Source organism: Tenebrio molitor, chromosome 3 (assembly GCF_963966145.1).
Source record: "Tenebrio molitor chromosome 3, icTenMoli1.1, whole genome shotgun sequence".
NCBI lineage: Eukaryota > Metazoa > Arthropoda > Insecta > Coleoptera > Tenebrionidae > Tenebrio > Tenebrio molitor.
The window spans coordinates 20431386-20452387 of NC_091048.1; the positions used below are offsets into that span (position 1 = coordinate 20431386).

Consider the following 21002-nt stretch of genomic DNA (forward strand, 5'->3'; position numbering starts at 1 on the left):
TGTCTCAGACTCTCAGATACAGAAATATTTATGTCAGCCGTCCGCCGGCGTCGTCCTTATGGACAGGTAGGTGTAGATTAATTCCGGGAAGTACAGTGGCGAAATTACCGGTAGGCTTAGCATGCCATTAAACGGTGGTGGTGAATTTACCCGTATCTTAATCTCGTAATGATGCTTGGTGGCGAAATTACCAACACCGGAAAGATGTTGGCATTCCCAAGAATATTCGCTTAGCAGATGAGGAATTCAATGTTTCGAGACCCATCGACCTCTTGATAGGCGCCGAAATATTCTGGAAAACACTATGCGTCGGTCAAATCAAAGCAGAAAGTAAATACCGGTCCGATCTTTCAGAAAACGGTATTCGGGTGGATTATTGGAGGTCCAAGTACAATTTCCGACAGCGACCGTCATAAAAACATCCTGTGTAATATGAATGCAAGCGCGTCGGCGGCACTTGAAAAGCAAGTAGAGAAATTTTGGTTGTTAGAAGGGTACAATGACAGCAATAAACCCCGCACTAAAATTGAGAAATTACATGAAAAGAATTTTGAAGAAAACGTGACTCGAACAAAGGACGGCAGATTCCAAGTAAGACTCACTTTCAATGACAAAGTCTCAAAGTTAGGTACCTCTCTAAAAATCGCAGAGAAACGGTTTATGGCATTAGAGCGGAACTTTTCAAAGATACCTGAAGTAAAACTTTACTACGGGCAATTCATGAACGAGTACATCCAGTTAGGCCCGGCGGAGACGAGTTCCTCCCGGTACCCAAAATATCCTAATCTTGGATGCAGGTAGTGAAGGGTTGGGGATTAGACTGCATTGCAGGGGTGGTAATTATGATCTGCACATTTAAAAAATAATTTTTATTCTAGCCATCCTTCCATTTTTGCTTTTTTAGATGTACTTATTAGTTTTCAAACATATACGTATAGCAAAATTCAATCTGCAAACAGAGGAATGAAAAAGTTGAGAAACGACGTAAGAAACAAAAAAGAGACATTACAAAAATTAATAGAAAATTGTGAGAATGGAATACTCCATAGAATAAATTTTGTACAAATAATTTCTTATCGTGATAAACCTATGTTGTAATAATATTCCTGAAAGTAAAGATTTTATTTTAATATTTAGTAAGTTTTCCTTTATCTTGCACTCAAAAATGTAAAAATATACCTGTCGCCTTCCTTAATCCTTCGACAATAAGCGGGAGCAACTCGTCTACAGATAACAGCTAAGTACCGACCACCTGTGGTGTAAACTGACCGTTGGGAGGAACTCGTCTATGACCGTTAGGCCATATGACATTGACGGGTACCATTCAAAACGTTATTGACGATTCATCCAGATGTTTCCTCCCTCATCACGCGGTATTCAAAAGCGACGGCACCGCCGACAAGATTCGCGTAGTTTTCGACGGATCCGCGAGAACCTCGACAGGAGTCAGTTTGAATGAAACGCTAGAAGCAGGGCCCAAAATACTAAACGACATTTTTCCGATCTTGATCAAATTCCGAACATTTAAATACGCATTTTCGGCAGACATATGCAAAATGTATCGTCAGATTCTCATTCACCCTGATGACAGACGGTACCAACAAATTCTCTGGCGTGATGATCCCGCGAAACCACTCGGTATTTACAAATTAAATACGGTTACGTACGGATTAACATCGTCTCCGTATGCTGCAATCAAATGTATTAAAATGTTAGCGGACGCGGAATGTCAAAAACATAGTAAAACATCGGAAACAATACACGAGGATTTTTACGTCGACGACGTGTTAACAGGAGCGAACACGTTACAAGAAACGATCCAATTACGCAACGATTTAGTCACAATACTAAAACGTGGATGTTTTGGACTATCAAAATGGGCATCAAATTCGCCAGAAATTCTACTTGATAACACTGCAGGAGACTCATTGGTTCCATTAGAACGCAAAACTACGGAATCAAAAACATTAGGCCTCTTATGGGACACCAATCGTGATTGCTTTCGTTATTCAAGTCATCTTAGAGCAACAAAGAAAGTCACGAAAAGGTCAATACTTTCAATTTCGTCGCAAATTTTCGATCCTTTAGGTCTGTTAAGTCCAGTGAAAGCAAAAATGCTGATGCAGGAATTGTGGTCGCTAAAATTGGGCTGGGATGAAAGCGTTCCGACGGTATTGCACTCTACCTGGAATGAGTGGCGACAAGAGTTGCACCTCATAAATCAATTCGAGATTCCGCGGTACATTTTCAACCATCCATCGGTTACGACGGAAGTGCACGGCTTTGCGGACGCTTCCGAAAAGGCCTACGGTGGAGTTATTTACATTCGGACAATTCAACCTGACTGCAAAATATCAGTCAATATTTTGTGCGCAAAAAGTAGGGTACCGTCCGCACCTCATATGGGGGGTCTCTGGGAATCCGCGGTCAAGTCAGCTAAACATCATTTAAAACGTGTAGCTGGCAATGCGTTGTTTTCATTTGAAGAAATGCAGACACTATTAACCCAGATCGAGGCCTGTCTCAAATCGCGTCCTTTAACACCATTGTCATCTGACCCAAATGACCTGAACCCTTTGACTCCCGGCCATTTCCTCACCGGAGCTCCCTTGAACGCGATCCCGGAACAGGACACCACCTTCACCGCCACCAACAGATTGTTCCGGTGGCAACGAGTCTCACAGGCGCAGCAACACTTCTGGAAGCGGTTGTCCAAGGAGTATCTAGGCCATTTACAACATCGTAGAAAATGGAAAAGGAGCACCCCAGATGTGACCATCAATGATCTTGTGATCATTCGCGAAGACAACACTCCTCCAGTGACCTGACGAATGGGACGCATCATTATGACCCACCCTGGAACGGATGGCCACGTTCGCGTTGTCACCATCAAAACAGCGGCGGGGGTCCTCAAACGCCCCATCACAAAAGTGTGTGTGCTTCCAGCAAATGAGTGATGTGCCACGAACAACACACAGTGCCGCGAAAAAAGTGCTTCGCAGTGCTAGTGGTCCATAGACGCTGTCAGTTTTAGTTTAGTTAAGTGTAGGTTAGTTTAACTGTGATTTTGAACAATTAATTACGATTGCATTTTTTGTTTTGTTTTTAGTTATAGTTTAGTTAAGTTAGAGTAGGATGTACATTTATTGAAAGAGGACCATGTTTACTCTTAGGATTAAACAATTATGTTTTACCGTTAGAATTAGGGAAAAAGTGAAAGCGTTCACTCACCCTACCCGGAGCAGGGGAAGGTACCTGCGCGTACTTTACCTGGGTCCACAGGGTAGGTTGAGGTTGAGAAATTAACTACGAGCCCAGCACTCAGTCAGATCAGACGGTAGTTCAGAAAATAAACAAATACCAGCGCAAAGCGAGTTTCAATTTCCCGACTCAAATAAAGTACATTCGCCGGTGAAAATCCTCATCGGTGACAAAACAGCCCTCGACATTTATTCTTTCAAATTTAGTCTTAATTTTCACTCCAGAATAGGTTATTAAAATATCATGCGGCAGTTCTGGGACACCGGTATAACACAAAAATTAATAAATATCTAGAGCTCTCCGTTGCTATGAGAAATCTTTGGAGTTTAGAAAAAATTTCGATTTTACCACTTATAATTTCAGCAACGGGAATAGTACCGCAATCTCTTTTTAAAAATTTAAAAATTCTCGATTTAGGGAACACATTGGTAGTTGAAATTCAAAAAGGTATATTATTATACTCATGTCATATCGTGAGGAAATTCCTTAACATTGACACAGAACATAATACACAACAAAGTCAAAATGCGGAGGCGAGACGCCGGTAATTATGTTGAGAAGCACTGCACTATTACTTGATAGTAATATCCGTAATAGTGTATGTACTCCGGCAAAATTGCCGTGCCGCCGGGTGGTGGAGGGTTAAGTTAAAACCTACATCCATAATATTATCGTTTATTTATACCGGACTTTTTTTCATAGGTTGGTAATATTATTGTTGGTTATTCTTCTTTTTAATGTGATAGTTGACATAAACATAGGCGTTCTCGCCTATTTGACACAATTTATTAATACCGTGCGATCAAATAAAAAAAATCAGAACAGGTGAAAATGGTGATTTGAACCAATCAAAGCATCAGAATTGCACAATCCAAGTAACTCGATTTTTTTTTTAATTGATCGCACGTTACATAAAATGTCCAAATGAACTACGTACTCCAATGTGTTGATTAAGGTATCAAGTTTACCAAAATAATTTATGAAAAATGTTCCCAACTTAAGAAAAAAAGTTACAATCATTTAAAATCACCCGGTATATTAACATTACACAAGTGTCACACCAAATTTGCATTTGCTCAGTTTTTTTTTTTAACATACAAAATGTCCGCTTGTGACATAGGGTGTAGTCCTCCAGAATTGCAGAAATCCGCACAAAAATTAATGCTTGTTTTACACGGTCAAAGAAATTGATGAATTTTTTGACCTTGTGACGATCACTTCCGGTGGTGACGTCACGGGATGCAATTTGACGCCGGTCGGTCGCGGTATGCCTCGAGCGCCAGTCCCTTTTTTCGGCTGTGGTGGGACGCCACACGGCCGGGGTAGCTCTGCGGAGTGACGGTGTCCAGGGGTCAGCTGTCAGGGCGCGGGGTAAGGGGGCAAACAAACAAACAAACAGTCGTCGCAAAACCTTTATTTCCACTATGTACAAGGGGGACCACTTGGTGAAGGCGAGATCCTCCGGGGATGGTGCCCGTGACCTGGGGGATGTCCTCGGCGGCAAGGAAGATAAGAGGGTGTTCGTACTTACGTCGGTCGGCCCTGGAACTTCCTCTTGGCGGCGTGCTTCCTCTTGGCGGCGTAGCGAGAGGACCGGTCGGGGAGTGACGGGGCTGCGGGGGTGCGACGGGATCCGGGGGGGATTGGGGGAGGCCTGGTTCGCTCACTAGGGGAGCGAACGGGCCGGAGACAAGGGATGAGCGGGATGACCTGGTTCGCTCACTAGGGGAGCGAACGGGCCGGAAACAGGGGATGAGCGGGATGACCTGGTTCGCTCACTAGGGGAGCGAACGGGCCGGAAACAGGGGATGACCTGGTTCGCTCACTAGGGGAGCGAACGGGCCGGAAACACAGGATGAGCGGGATGACCTGGTTCGCTCACTAGGGGAGCGAACGGGCCGGAAACAGGGGATGACCTGGTTCGCTCACTAGGGGAGCGAACGGGTCGGAAGTCGGGGGTCGGAAGCGGAGTCGGAGGTGTATTGGGAGCCGGTTCGGAGCTGGTGCTAGGAGTCGGAAGGTGCTCGGAATGGAATTGGAATCGGAATCGGAAATCGAGTCGGAATCGGAATGAGCTCTGCAGGCTCTGCGCGGGCCTTTTATTGCCTCGATGGCTGCGCGCGGCCGTTGACTCGCGGCTGTGGCGGTGGGGGAGCTCTGTTCAGCGCGGAGTCCGGGTATTGTCGGCCGGAAGAAACACGGGTTCCGGGGCGGATTCGGTGGACACGGTTGAGGTAGTCGGCTCCGCGCTAATTTTCTGGCCCGGCTCGGAGAAAGAACGGAATTTTTCCGCCACCGGGAGCGTTTCCTAAGTAACTTCGTTACAACCTTGAATTTATTGTTGCGTGTAATACACAAAATTGTCGGGAATAAATTGACGACAATAAATTGATGAATAAATTGTCAAATAGAACCAGATCTAATTTTTCGTGAATTTTTTGGAGAATTTTAGTTACATTGCAGTTTATAAATTTGTACCAGCTTTAGTGTGAAAACTGTCAACTCACATGTGAGGGTATCGTTTCGGCATCCGGCGTATTATTGTAATCGTTTATATTATAGTGTTTATTTTTTTGATATTGAAAGGTGAGGTAATTTAAATAATAATATAGCATTGTCATAACATTGTCATCCCGACAAGTTTGGTGGACACGGTTGAGGTAGTCGGCTCCGCGCTAATTTTCTGGCCCGGCTCGGAGAAAGAACGGAATTTTTCCGCCACCGGGAGCGTTTCCTAAGTAACTTCGTTACACACCCCTCCTTCTTCGGAAAAGGAGGGTCGCGCAGCGTCGCTCCTTCTGAGGGTTCTTCCTCCCGGTGGGGCGGGGTCGGACGGCGGGGTTTTCTTCTCCGGCGGGCTTTTCGTTCGGTGGCTCCTTCCTTGCGTCGGCGGTGATCCAGGTTGAGACGGCTGACTGGGAATCGGGTTCTCTCGGGTTGGTGAAACTTGAAACGGAAGTCTTCTTCCACCTTCCTCGGCTCCCCCCTCAGGTACGGCCTGATTTCCGGCTTCCTGGGGGGGGGGGGAAGGTCATTGAAACGGCGGTGTACAAAATTAAAACATCTATTCTTCAGGTACAAATCAGTCTTCTCGGTTTCTTGGAAAATTAAAATAAGGACGGTTTCTTGAAAAGAGAAAAGAAAAAAAAATCAAAACGGTTTCTTGGAAAAAAAAGGTTAAATAAAAGGGCGGTCTCTCGAAAATTAAAACGGTTTCTTGGAAAATCTTGTTAAATTAAAGGTGTCTTCTTGTTGCCGGTGGTGTCCGGGCTTCAACGGCGGTGGGCGGCGGGTTCCGGGTTCGCGGTCCGGCTTCCGGCTGCCAGTGGGGTCCCATCGGGCCGGACATACCGGAGCACGCGTTCCCCCGTGGGCGCTCGCCTCATTCTTCGGCGGCGGGGCTGTCGGGGGTGCGTCCCTCGGGGACACGGTGGGTGTCTTCGGCGGTCCTCCGGTGTCGGCACGGGCGGGGCGGCGGGTTGACAGTTCGCCTGTGTAGGCAACGCCGTGATGCCGACTACGGTGGTTGCGGCTGGGGCGGCGGTGGCCCAGGTTGAGTGCCACGGAGGCGTCCAGGTCGATGGGGTTGCGGTCGGCGGGAGCGAGGAGGCTTCCCCGTTGGCAGTTAAGCCCACTGGCGTCGGGTCCGGCTGTGGCGGAGCAGGCGCGCTCCGGACGTTCCGGGTGGTCCGGGTCTCCGTCCTTCCTTCCTGGGGATTCCGCGGTGCTCGTCGGAACCGCTCCCGGATCTTGAGGGCTGCCCGCCGTGCTGCGTTCAGGAGGGCGGCCTGGCCGGCCAGTCTTCGGCTTAGCTGCTGGCGGACGCTCGGCAGACCGCTTGGCGGCGGTGGCAACCGTTGATTTGGCATCCTGCAAAATGTTGGCAATATCAGCTGGAGGGTCGGGCAGTTGGTATGGCTTCAGGTCTTTTATGTGAGCCCGGAGGATCTTCTGTCCGGATGGGGATTGAAGGTTGTACACCACTGGAGAGAGGACTTTCGTGATGGTGTATGGGCCGGAGTATTTTGGGGCTAGTTTCGCCGCGAAACCTTTGGCACCGGATGACAGAGGGTGGTCCCGTTTGAGAACGCGGTCTCCTAGGTGACAACGCCACTCCCGGTGACGAAGGTTGTAATACTTGCTCTGTTTCGCAAAGGCGCGTGCTAAGTTCACCCGGACGAGCTCGAAGGTGTCCTTCAGCAAGCGAAGTCTCTCGGAGTGGTGAACGGCGTCGTCGGCTTCTTTGACCTCGTCGGCGGCGGTGTTGGCGGGCGGATCGGCGGCGGCATTTCCGGGTGCAGGGCGGTGGACGGCGTTGGGTACCACAAGTTCGCGGCCAAAGTTCAGCATCGCTGGCGTGTACTTGGTAGACTCGTGGCGTGAGGTGTTGAGGGCGAACATCAGCTCCGGAAGACGGGCGTCCCACTTCTTTTGATCGGCCTCGCAGAACTGGGCCACCATGGTCTTCAGCGTTTTGTTCGTCCTTTCCACGGGGTTTGCCTGGGGCGTGTATGGCGGTGTCAGCCGATGTGTAATTCCAAGTTCCTGGAGGAGGGTGCGAAACGTTGTGCCTGAGTACTGTGTCCCATTGTCTGAGATCACCGTCACTGGACATCCGAATCGGGTGATGACCTCCTCGTAGAGTGCTTATGTGACCGCTCGGGCGGTGGCTTTCCGGACGGCTCGACACTGCACCCACTTGGTGAACCGGTCTTGCATGACGACGACGTAGCAGTTTCCTCGGCTGGAGCGAGGGAGAGGGCCCACCAGGTCGGTGCTGACTGTCTCCCATGGCTGCCGGTTTGGTGTCGGGTACATCTTCCCCGGCGGTTGCTGCTGCGGCGTCTTGTACCGTTGGCACGACGGACATTTCCGGACGTACTGGGCGGCCTCTCGGAACATGCCGGGCCAGTAGTACCGGAGCGCCAGGCGGGCGGTTGTCTTCGCGATCCCCAGATGACCAGCAGTGGGGTTGTCGTGACACTCTTTCAGGACGGCGGCTCGAGCCGGTTTGGGGACACACAGCTTCCAGGGGTCGCTTAATTCGGGCTCCGTGGAGTCGGACATGTCCCAGAAGTGGCGGTGGAGTCGATCACCCTGGATGCAGTAGTCCGGGTAAGCTGCTGGGTTCTTTTCCACTTCCCGTCGCATCTTTGTGTACCAGCTACATCCGGGGGCGCCTTCCAGTGTGAACAGGCCTTCGGGGGTGGTTTCATCCTTGGCCGTGGCGGGCTGCCGAGAAAGAGCGTCAGCCACCCGGTTTAGGACCCCCTTTCGGTAGCGGATGTCGAAATCGTGCTGCTTCACAGGTTCCGGATGCAGAAAACGGATCTCGTGTTGGGCCAGTGGTGTCAGTCCTCGGACGGTGTCAACCAGCGGAAGTTCTTCCGAGAGGAACTGCCGAAGGCGCTGATCCTCATCTGGAGAGAGAATGAGTGGCGGACTGTTACTGACCTGTGATGCTGGGTGCGTCGGCGTCGGCTGCACCACGTCCACGGCGGCTGGGGATCGTAACGAGGCGCTGCCCCCTTTCAGGTCAATGCTGAAGGGGTATTGTCGCAGTACGTCGATACCTAGGACGAGGTCGGACGGCAGATGTGGCAGGTGGTGGAATTTTCCTTGAATGGTCCTCGTTCCAATTTTCAGGGATATCCAGTAGGCTTCGGTGATGGTGTCCACTTGGCCGTTGGCCATCCGGGCCGACTGGATGGTCGGGGTGACGGGGCGAAGGTGCCGGTAGCACTTATCGCGAAGTGAATCCCCAATGAACGAGCCGGCGGCGCCGGTGTCCACTAGGGCGGAGTACCACTCACCTAAGATCTGGGTGGTGACGTGTGGTCGGTGGTCGGGTTTCTCGGGGAGCGGCCGGTCATTCGGCGGAGTCGGCGGCGGCTGCACTGGCTCCCCTAGGGTGCAGAGCCTCGGGCGTTTCCCGACTGACACGGGCAGTCCTTTGACATGACCCCTTCCTTTCGGCAGCGGGAGCAGAAGATCTTCACGGGCCCGGTGCACTCGTGACGGAAATGTCCTGACTGTCCACACCGCCAGCACAGGGGGGTGGAGGGCTGCTGTCCTGGGGTCGGTTGAGCGGTGAAGTTCTTTGGGGCGGCGGCTCGTTCCGGTGGGGTTGGTCGAGGAGTCGGCCGGCTGGTCGGCACTTCTGCGGGGGCGGCTTGCTTGTCTGCCCTTCCGGTGGGCCGTGTCTGTTCCCGGAGCAGGGTTTCCAGTTCCCGGACTGAGCGCAGCAGCGTAGCGGCGTCGGTGAGTTCAGATCGCTTGAGGTACAGTCTGTACTCCGGAAGGAGGTTGCGATACATCCATGACAGTTGCTGCTCCGGTCGGAGGCTGCCATGGCGTCTCAACAGTGTCTGGAGCTCGGTCAGGTACGTCGTCACCGGCTCGGTCGGTCGCTGGAGGCGGCGGCTGATCTCCACCTCCAGGTCTTCCTGGTAGCTTACCGGAAAGTAAAATAATCGAAAGTCCGTTACGAACCCATTCCAGTCACACCACCGCTGTCGGTTGTTCCGGCACCAGGCAGCAGCTTCACCCTGTAGGAGTCCGGGTAGGTGAGGCAGCAACAGGTCAGCGTCGACGCCGTCGGACTCGCACAACTCTTCGACCCTTTCGAGGAAGGCAACCGGGTCCCCCTTGCCGTTGAAAGTCACTCTCCAGTCCTGCACTCTCACTGGCCGGGATGACCGTTCCGGAGTCGACACTGGAGCACTAGTCGCGAGCACTTGTGTCTGCACTGGAACACTGGGCACGGGCACGGGCACTGAGTTTGGCACTGGTGCACTTGTAGCAGGTTCTTCAGTGGGCACAACTGTCTCGGCTGCACGGTCTCGGAGAAACTTGGTCAAACGTCGCCTCAATTCATCGACCGTTCCGGTGGCTTCCAGGCCGAGTCCGGAAAGCATTGCGGTGAGGGCCTCCTTGTTCAGTTTGTAGACCCATGAAACGGGCTCGTCTCGCTCCGGGGTCTGCGACTGTGGGCCGGCTCCGGTTCCCGGAGTCGGATCCGGGTTCAGGGGTGCTGTCTCGGTCTTCCCAGCGGGTCCTGTCGGCTTGGTCGGTGCCATGATTCCTAGCGCTCGTTTTCTACCTAGAAAATGCTTTGCGATTTCGCAGCGCACGGCTAAGCGTAAATTAGGAGACGCTCGGATTCTTCCGGGGTGATCGGCGGCGATCACTCCACTCCGGAAAAGAAATCCGCACAGGCGCTAAGCAGGCCGATCGTGTCCGGGGTGACCGGCGGCGGTCACTCCACTCCGGAAATCCGGGTCGTCGGTCGGCGGACAGACTCCGGAGATTACCGGCGGCGATAATCTCGCCGGAGAAATCCGTGCGGGCGGCGCTACGCAAGCTGATCGGGTCCGGGGTGACCGGCGGCGGTCACTCCACTCCGGAAATCCGGATCGTCGGTCGGAGGACTGACTCCGGAGATTACCGGCGGCGATAATCTCGCCGGAGAAATCCGTGCGGGCGGCGCTAAGCAAGCTGATCGGGTCCGGGGTGACCGGCGGCGGTCACTCCACTCCGGAAATCCGGATCGTCGGTCGGAGGACAAACTCCGGAGATTACCGGCGGCGATAATCTCGCCGGAGAAATCCGTGCGGGCGGCGCTAAGCAAGCTGATCGGGTCCGGGGTGACCGGCGGCGGTCACTCCACTCCGGAAATCCGGATCGTCGGTCGGAGGACTGACTCCGGAGATTACCGGCGGCGATAATCTCGCCGGAGAAATCCGTGCGGGCGGCGCTAAGCAAGCTGATCGGGTCCGGGGTGACCGGCGGCGGTCACTCCACTCCGGAAATCCGGATCGTCGGTCGGAGGACAAACTCCGGAGATTACCGGCGGCGATAATCTCGCCGGAGAAATCCGTGCGGGCGGCGCTAAGCAAGCTGATCGGGTCCGGGGTGACCGGCGGCGGTCACTCCACTCCGGAAATCCGGATCGTCGGTCGGAGGACTGACTCCGGAGATTACCGGCGGCGATAATCTCGCCGGAGAAATCCGTGCGGGCGGCGCTAAGCAAGCTGATCGGGTCCGGGGTGACCGGCGGCGGTCACTCCACTCCGGAAATCCGGATCGTCGGTCGGAGGACAAACTCCGGAGATTACCGGCGGCGATAATCTCGCCGGAGAAATCCGTGGGGGGGCGCTAAGCAAGCTGATCGGGTCCGGGGTGACCGGCGGCGGTCACTCCACTCCGGAAATCCGGATCGTCGGTCGGAGGACTGACTCCGGAGATTACCGGCGGCGATAATCTCGCCGGAGAAATCCGTGCGGGCGGCGCTACGCAAGCTGATCGGGTCCGGGGTGACCGGCGGCGGTCACTCCACTCCGGAAATCCGGATCGTCGGTCGGAGGACTGACTCCGGAGATTACCGGCGGCGATAATCTCGCCGGAGAAATCCGTGCGGGCGGCGCTAAGCAAGCTGATCGGGTCCGGGGTGACCGGCGGCGGTCACTCCACTCCGGAAATCCGGATCGTCGGTCGGAGGACAAACTCCGGAGATTACCGGCGGCGATAATCTCGCCGGAGAAATCCGTGCGGGCGGCGCTAAGCAAGCTGATCGGGTCCGGGGTGACCGGCGGCGGTCACTCCACTCCGGAAATCCGGATCGTCGGTCGGAGGACTGACTCCGGAGATTACCGGCGGCGATAATCTCGCCGGAGAAATCCGTGCGGGCGGCGCTAAGCAAGCTGATCGGGTCCGGGGTGACCGGCGGCGGTCACTCCACTCCGGAAATCCGGATCGTCGGTCGGAGGACAAACTCCGGAGATTACCGGCGGCGATAATCTCGCCGGAGAAATCCGTGCGGGCGGCGCTAAGCAAGCTGATCGGGTCCGGGGTGACCGGCGGCGGTCACTCCACTCCGGAAATCCGGATCGTCGGTCGGAGGACTGACTCCGGAGATTACCGGCGGCGATAATCTCGCCGGAGAAATCCGTGCGGGCGGCGCTAAGCAAGCTGATCGGGTCCGGGGTGACCGGCGGCGGTCACTCCACTCCGGAAATCCGGATCGTCGGTCGGAGGACAAACTCCGGAGATTACCGGCGGCGATAATCTCGCCGGAGAAATCCGTGCGGGCGGCGCTAAGCAAGCTGATCGGGTCCGGGGTGACCGGCGGCGGTCACTCCACTCCGGAAATCCGGATCGTCGGTCGGCGGACAGACTCCGGGGATTACCGGCGGCGATAATCTCGTCGGAGGGTCCGTACGGGCGGCGCTTTTCCTCTTACCCGGTCCTGACAGCGGTCCCTGCTCGGGCGCCAAATTATGTGACGATCACTTCCGGTGGTGACGTCACGGGATGCAATTTGACGCCGGTCGGTCGCGGTATGCCTCGAGCGCCAGTCCCTTTTTTCGGCTGTGGTGGGACGCCACACGGCCGGGGTAGCTCTGCGGAGTGACGGTGTCCAGGGGTCAGCTGTCAGGGCGCGGGGTAAGGGGGCAAACAAACAAACAAACAAACAGTCGTCGCAAAACCTTTATTTCCACTATGTACAAGGGGGACCACTTGGTGAAGGCGAGATCCTCCGGGGATGGTGCCCGTGACCTGGGGGATGTCCTCGGCGGCAAGGAAGATAAGAGGGTGTTCGTACTTACGTCGGTCGGCCCTGGAACTTCCTCTTGGCGGCGTGCTTCCTCTTGGCGGCGTAGCGAGAGGACCGGTCGGGGAGTGACGGGGCTGCGGGGGTGTGACGGGATCCGGGGGGGATTGGGGGAGGCCTGGTTCGCTCACTAGGGGAGCGAACGGGCCGGAGACAAGGGATGAGCGGGATGACCTGGTTCGCTCACTAGGGGAGCGAACGGGCCGGAAACACAGGATGAGCGGGATGACCTGGTTCGCTCACTAGGGGAGCGAACGGGCCGGAAACAGGGGATGACCTGGTTCGCTCACTAGGGGAGCGAACGGGTCGGAAGTCGGGGGTCGGAAGCGGAGTCGGAGGTGTATTGGGAGCCGGTTCGGAGCTGGTGCTAGGAGTCGGAAGGTGCTCGGAATGGAATTGGAATCGGAATCGGAAATCGAGTCGGAATCGGAATGAGCTCTGCAGGCTCTGCGCGGGCCTTTTATTGCCTCGATGGCTGCGCGCGGCCGTTGACTCGCGGCTGTGGCGGTGGGGGAGCTCTGTTCAGCGCGGAGTCCGGGTATTGTCGGCCGGAAGAAACACGGGTTCCGGGGCGGATTCGGTGGACACGGTTGAGGTAGTCGGCTCCGCGCTAATTTTCTGGCCCGGCTCGGAGAAAGAACGGAATTTTTCCGCCACCGGGAGCGTTTCCTAAGTAACTTCGTTACAACCTTGAATTTATTGTTGCGTGTAATACACAAAATTGTCGGGAATAAATTGACGACAATAAATTGATGAATAAATTGTCAAATAGAACCAGATCTAATTTTTCGTGAATTTTTTGGAGAATTTTAGTTACATTGCAGTTTATAAATTTGTACCAGCTTTAGTGTGAAAACTGTCAACTCACATGTGAGGGTATCGTTTCGGCATCCGGCGTATTATTGTAATCGTTTATATTATAGTGTTTATTTTTTTGATATTGAAAGGTGAGGTAATTTAAATAATAATATAGCATTGTCATAACATTGTCATCCCGACAAGTTTAGTGGATAAAGTTGACAACACATTGGCGGTGCAAAAGTCCCTAGTTTATTGTGCGCAAAACTTTGATCGTGTAAAACACTTCCACATTTTCAATTTATTCATGAATTAATTTATGAATTTATTCGTCAATTTCTTTGACCGTGTAAAACAAGCATAACACTCAATCTCTTACCTGAGAAAAGCAAACTACCATACGAAAAAACGTACAGAGATTTTGGCGACTGGTGCGATAGTAGTATAACGCCCCCCAGGTTGGAAATAGTTTCATTTCTGCCCGATTAGGTCTCATTACTAACTCCTTTTACTATTTCGGACCAGTTGAAGTGTATGCGTGGAATCGCTCATTTTCTAACTTTTAAGTGGTTCGAAAAGCTGTATGTTACTACAGGGTTATTCTAAATGATTGTAGTCGAAGTAGGCGTGAAAACTCAATGTAAAATTTATGGTTGCCGCTCCGCATAAAAAAAATATGAAAATTATGTGAATAAGTGAGTACACACGGGAGTTAAATTGGGTGCAAAACAACTCAATATTTCTGGATTCAATCGTTAATTTAACAAAAATAAATAAAAATCTCATCACCGCACTTTTCACCTAAAAATTGACAGTGACAGCGACAAAACTGACAGTTCACATGAAAGCGGCAAAAATATAATAACATGGGCATGGCCTACTTCGACTACAATCATTTAGAATAACCCTGTATAATCGTGTCAAAAATAAATTACTCCCTAGGATTTAGGGATATTCGTTATTAGGTTGCCATAAATTTGGTTAGGTTGGAGGCTATGTGGTTTCTGGTGATAAACAAAAGATATCGTAACTGTAAGGCAGCGAATTGCTTGTAACAATTGCATATGGCTCTATTTCTTGCTAAGTGATAGATGTTTTTTCGCTTCACAATCAATTTTGGTTTCTGACCGCATATTTAGTTGGACTTAGGCCCGGTTTATTCACCTTCAAGTAATTTTATTTGAACGGTAATTACCATAGATCTACCAATAGCAGATTCTAAATCATAGCAACTACTGGCCAGATAAATTTACTTGAAGGTGAATAAACCGGGCCTTAGGCATTCAATTGAAATAGCTATTTACAATCGAGTGTGGGAAGTTACATTTTGCAGCGCGAAGTTTAATTTGAAGCACGACGCGCAGCGGAGTGTTTCATAAACTAAGCGCTGCAAAATGTTTCACACACAAGGTATGTATAATGCTTTTTGGCCGACGTTTTTTTTAATTTAAAATGTTTTTCTAACACTAATATCTTATACTGTTTCCATTGTGCATTTGAGCTCACACCTTATGTTTCCCATAAAATACGCTTTTCTCTATAAGACACGTCGTCAATAGCAACGTATCTTATAGAGTCATAAAATACGCTCACACATTTCGTATCCCACCTCCACCCGGCGGCACGGCAATTTTGCCGGAGTACATACACTATTACGGATAATACTATCAAGTTATAGTGCAGTGCTTATCAACATAATTACCGGCGTCTCGCCTCCGCATTTTGACTTTGTTGTGTATTATGTTCTGTGTCAATGTTAAGGAACTTCCTCACGATGTGACATGAGTATAATAATATACCTTTTTGAATTTCAACTACCAATGTGTTATCTAAATCCAGAATTTTTAAATTTTTAAAAAGAGATTGCGGTACTATTCCCGTTGCTGAAATTACAAGTGGTAACATCGAAATTTTTTCTAAACACCAAAGATTTCTCACAGCAACGGAGAGCTCTAAATATGTATTTATTAATTTGTGTTATATGTCTGTGTTATATTATGTGAATTTGGAACAGCTATATCTAAAAGATATGCTTGCTTTTGTTGTTTATTTAAAATTATAATGTCTGGTCTGTTATGCTTAATATGAATGTCAGTTAAAATTGTTCTATCAAAATATAACTTGTAACTGTCATTTTCCAAACAACTTTCTGGTGTATAACTATAATGTGGTTGTGTATTCTTTAATAAATTGAATTTAACAGCTAAATTCATGTGTATAATTTTAGCGAATATATCGTGACGTTTTTTATATTCGCTTTGAGCCAAAACGTTGCAAGAAGAAATAATGTGTTCAATTGTTTCCCCTTCAGTTCCGCAAATCCTACATTTATCAATTATCGATTGTAAACATATTATTCAAGTAACATTGTATTCATCATTTTTACAGTAATTATCACAAAAGTGAAAAGTACAATTATGGAATTGGAACTGCCACATTAGCTTCGTGCTCTTGTTCCTAACATCTTCTTCTTTAACTTCTGCTATTTCATCCAATGCACGTGCCCGGCCATCGAAAACTGGTAATCTTTACATTTTCCTCAAATGATTCTTGCCGTAGTGTGAATTAACTTTTAATGAAGTTCTACACACTTACCCCATATCAAGAAAAGCCAAAATGACATCTTCCGTTACCTCCGTGATGCTTTTTTTATTGTTCCGGCCTTGAAACGAAACATACACCTTTTCGTATGCACTTTTAGACTTCACTGGTAACAAATTGCCCCTTTTTTCTTATTTCTTCTGGAACGTTTTGGCACATTTCAACGATGAAAATTGTTTTTTTCTAAATTTGTTGATATTATTACCATAGTACCCACGGCAACCTCCGCATTTTGTGTATTGTGACGCGTCTCGAATAATTTCTGAATTTATTAAAATTTCTGATAAGATGTTAGTGTTAGAAAAAATCTTGAAGACAACGCGTGTTTTATAGTTTAAAAATCTCTATCTATTAAATCCTCGCTCCCTGCGGTCGCTCTGATTTAAACTACGATCTCGATTTTTAAATCGTCTATAAAACCCTTGTTGTCTTAATAGCTATAAAAACAATTACTACTTTTTTAATGGAACGCACCCAAGAATTGTCAAATGTAAGGCAGAACCGACAGATGGCGCTGCTATTTTCATTTCTTTTGGATTTTATTTTCTAAACTAATTGAATTCAAAATGTATACATATTGTTCTCCTGAAACTCAGCTTCATTAAGTTAAAATTGTGTATTTCTTCTACGTTTCTTAAAGGTTAAAAACAAGGATTATTTACTTTGCCGCATAGTATGTGGGAAAGATTCACCGTCGCACAGTTGCTGTAAAGACAAAGTTACATGTGACGCGAACAGTGCGTGTTTGCAAAGTTTCCATCACAGGAGGCCAAAAATTCTATTTACAACACGAAAAACATTATTTCCCTAAAAGTTCAAATTCTAGGGAGTAATTTATTTTTGACACGATTATAAATTCCTGTGGTTCATTGATAAAAAAATTCACTGTATATTATATTTGTACTTGAAAAATCTGATTCCTGTTGTGTCACTATACAGTGATTTTTTTTTATCAATGAACCATAGCGTGCTTGACAAATACAATATACAGGGTGTCTCATAATTCGCGAATTCCGAATTCAGAACGTTGTAAGGGATCACTTCAGTAGTCTAAATAGGGAAATTAAAAAAAAAATCGGGACTCGCCCACAAAGATACATTGGTCTGAAGGTGCACTCTTTGAAGTGCGTTTTCTTCAAATACAGGCTGAAAAGTGCAGTGTTTATTGTTACTTATGGTATAGATGATTGTGGAAAATAACGTAAAACAATTTTTTGAAAAATAGCTTTACTTTGGAATTAAAAAATCTTAAATTGTTGTAATTTTTCTTAAAAATGGAACGGCAACGTAGCTAGAATAGTATTTTGTCACTGTGGATATGAAGGCTGCTATGTATTGAACAAAATTAAAGTGCTTATATCTTCTTCAGGAAGAGCGATTTTTTTTCCTAAGTATTTTTTGATCTCCACAGGGTCCTTCCCTACCACGCTCTGAATTCGGAATTCGCGAATTTTGAGACATCCTGTAAAACAACCGTTTCTAACAAATCTATGCATGACATGAGTGACATGTGCCAGCACACATCGTTGCAAGCTGCAAACTTTCGTGCCAGCATACGTCAACTCGAAATATTTTGGCAACTATTGTTCTTCTGTAATATTGATTTGTATCCTTTATGTGTTTTATCATCATAATGGTTTATAATTAGCCACAGATTGAGGATTTAAATTATGTTCAACCATTTTAATGACGTTTTCATTTGACGTGTGCTTTCGTGTCACCTCTTTTCTGAAAAATTGGTCAAACACGGTAGTTGACACGTGCTGAGTGTGCACTTGGCACGAAAAATGATTAGAAACGTACCTTTAGCTTACTTAATTTTTAAAATACCTACGGGGTGATCAAGAAGTTGGTACTGCTCGTCAAATGTTAGATGGCCGCTGAGATTCGGATGCGCAATGGTAACGGTAGGAGTGGGGACATCACTTGTTCCAGCGTCGCAGCATTGGAAACACTGGTACACTCCAAACCATGGCTTTTAAAAGCACAGTGAAACATATTTATCGCGGAATCAGGCGATTCAAGATCAAAGAAATTCCTTTTCGAGAGGATTTCCCTTGCCATTCAACGTGGAAACGCTGCAAGCATTCGGGGCACTTTTCCAGATTCCGCAATATTATCGGAAATTTTTGTATTAAATATAAAATATTTTAAATTTAAACGATTACTATGACATTATGAATTAGGTATATGGAATAATGTCTTTGATTTCGTAATACATAACAGTTTATTAAAATAATGAATAATTCTTTGTGCCTCATCTTACCGTATTCGAATTCTGGGAAATTATTTACGGCAATATGTAAAAGTGGCTGAAGCGCTGCGAATAGCGAATAACGAACATCTGTTTGTATAGAGAGTGACTGACGAAAAACCTTTGACGCTGTATCTTACTTATTCTTTATCCGATTTGAATAAATGACACATCAAATGAAATAGTTCGATAAACACTTCATTATTATCCTATTCGATATTTTTTTCGACATCTGTTTTTTGACAGACGATATCCAACTTTTTTTTTTCAAATTACACTCTATATATTTTTTTATTCGTTCTTATAAAGAATCTTCTTCTGAATAATCCTACATTAAAAGAAAAACAAAAAATGTATTTTAAATGAAAAAAATTGAAAACCAAAAATCAAGTAATCAAATATGTAAACAATACAAAATCTATTCTAGTTGCTCAAAATTTCCTCAATGCTGTTGCAGACACTATCGATACCTTCTAGAAATGCCCACCTTTGCATTCAGTAAAAAATTTCGGTGTTATTCCTGACATACTCGCACTATCTTTTTTCTTAACTCTTTTTGGGTACCTGGTGGGGTCAAATAAACATTCTCTCGAAAGTTTCGAATGAATATAAAGAAATCCAATAGATTCAAATCTCCAAAAATGCCACACCACAGGTTAACACTAAATCGTCTTTGGAAATTTTCTTCCACAGCAACATTATAATATTATTATTATCAAACTGTTTCGACAAATGAATACTCAGAGCTTACTTAGTCATTTGGAGCATTTAGAACAAACTTCTCTCTTGTTTATTTTGGTCACTTGATTTTTAAATTTTGTACATTTACTGTTTAATTTCTTGACTTTTGTTTCATGAATGGGTATAGTTTTCTGGTTATTTAAAAGATTTGTATATTTTTGATCATTTTCATCTAGATTTTTTGTAACATAAAACAATGTGAGTCAAAAGTGACAGAAACTGGAATGTAGGTAATGGTAGGTAATATTCTATGCATGTGTTGAATGTCAGTTAAATGACTACTGTTCATAACGTAAACTAAATGGTATTTATTTACAAACTGCTGTGAAATATCGCTTGGATGGTTGTAAGAAACATACTACTCAAGGACTTTTTACGTTCGGTTCTAAATTATTCTATCAAACAGTGCACTCGAAACATTCGTTTGTCACTTGCGAACGCATCATCAGACATTGACGACAAGTTCAAATTACCGTCAAGGTAAGCAGAGAGTGAACAGAGCATCTGGGTGAAGTATCTTGAATTGTTTTTAAAATACAAACCTTTAAATTTAGGACACGGATTCCCAGATTATTGTTCACAAAAACTCGTCGTCGCCGCATTGGCAGAAGTTGCCAACAGTGATAATGACTTAATTCATCAATATACAAGAGGATTTGGTCATCCGCGTACGGTTACCGCTATTGCTAAATTATATTCTAAACTAATTGATCGTCAAATTAATCCTGACACTGACGTTCTCGTCACAATTGGACGCTACAAGCCCTCTTTTCGATAATAAACGGACATATAGATTTTGGCGATGAAGTCATTATCATTGAACCGAACCCATGGTGAGGTACGCTGGTGGTATATCGAGATTCATACCGTTGAGAAGAGCGAACAAAGACTCCTCGACAGACTGGGTTTTGGACAAGAAGGAGTTAGAGTGCCTTCTTAATTCTAAAACTAAAATTATAATCGTGAACACCCCCCACAATCCTTTCGGGAAGGTTTATAAAAAAGAGGAACTGGAACACGTAGCAGATTTGTGTAAGAAATGGAATGTTCTATGCATTGTTGGTGAAGTGTACGAGTGGATAGTCTACGAACATCAGGATGGCCACCTTGCCCGACATGTGGGAAAGAACAATCACTGTTGGTTCCATTGGAAAAACGTTCGGGGTTACTGGATGGAAAATGGGTTGGGCTTATGGTCCTGCAAACCTGATGGTCAATCTCCAGATGGTCCACCAAAATTGCATCTACACGGGCGTCGCACCCATACAAGAAGCCGCAGCCATCGCTTTCGAGAAAGCGATGACTACTTTGAACCAAAAAAATTGTGTATTTAAGTCAACATCTAAAGAGCTTATAGTTAAAAGAAACTACATGGCAAAGATTTTGTGTGACGCTGGTATGGAACCATTGATTCCTGAAGGCGGATACTTTATGATTGCTGACTGGACTCCCTTAGAATCCCAAGTAGATCTCAGTTCCGAGAAAGACAAATTCAAGGACTACCGTTTTACCAAATGGATGAGTAAAAATGTGGGATTGGGTGCAATTCCCCCAAGTGCATTTTTTAGCCAAGAACATAAGTATTTGGGTGAAAATTTTGTCCGATATTGTTTTTTTAAAAAAGACGAGAACTTGCAGAAAGCAGCCGAAATACTGAAAAAATGGAAAACTGAAAGAAATAAATGATGTTTGTATATACACAATTAAACACAACAAATGAAGCTTGAACATTTT

At 47.3% G+C, this 21002-nt stretch overlaps 1 protein-coding gene, 1 long non-coding RNA gene and 1 pseudogene across 2 annotated transcripts; 2 read left to right on the top strand and 1 right to left on the bottom strand.

The window, feature by feature from the left end:
• The first annotated feature begins 744 nt into the window (after positions 1–744).
• On the top strand, positions 745–1130 carry LOC138126802 (uncharacterized). The gene is made up of 2 exons (XR_011157967.1): positions 745–836; positions 905–1130. It is a non-coding gene; the product is annotated as an uncharacterized lncRNA (long non-coding RNA).
• Positions 1131–12356: 11226 nt separating this feature from the next.
• On the bottom strand, positions 12357–13765 carry LOC138126587 (uncharacterized). The gene is made up of 4 exons (XM_069042381.1): positions 13743–13765; positions 13152–13543; positions 12769–13004; positions 12357–12521 (listed from the first exon to the last, which is right to left on the bottom strand). The coding sequence occupies exons 1-4, from the start codon at positions 13763–13765 to the stop codon at positions 12357–12359; spliced, it is 816 nt and encodes a 271-aa protein (XP_068898482.1).
• A 5750-nt stretch (positions 13766–19515) lies between these two features.
• On the top strand, positions 19516–20992 carry LOC138125578 (kynurenine aminotransferase-like; annotated as a pseudogene).
• Positions 20993–21002: the final 10 nt, after the last annotated feature.

Bases quoted from the DNA above. Each gene is read 5' to 3' on its own strand.
- LOC138126587 (XM_069042381.1), bottom strand. From the start codon at position 13,765: ATGCCGAAACGATACCCTCACAT. The intron at 13,005-13,151 runs GTCATCCCCTGT...TCGCTCCCCTAG, and splicing joins TCCCCTAGTGAGCGAACCAG to TGAGCGAACCAGGCCTCCCC. The intron at 12,522-12,768 runs GTACATAGTGGA...GCGCCCGAGCAG, and splicing joins TTCACCAAGTGGTCCCCCTT to GGACCGCTGTCAGGACCGGG.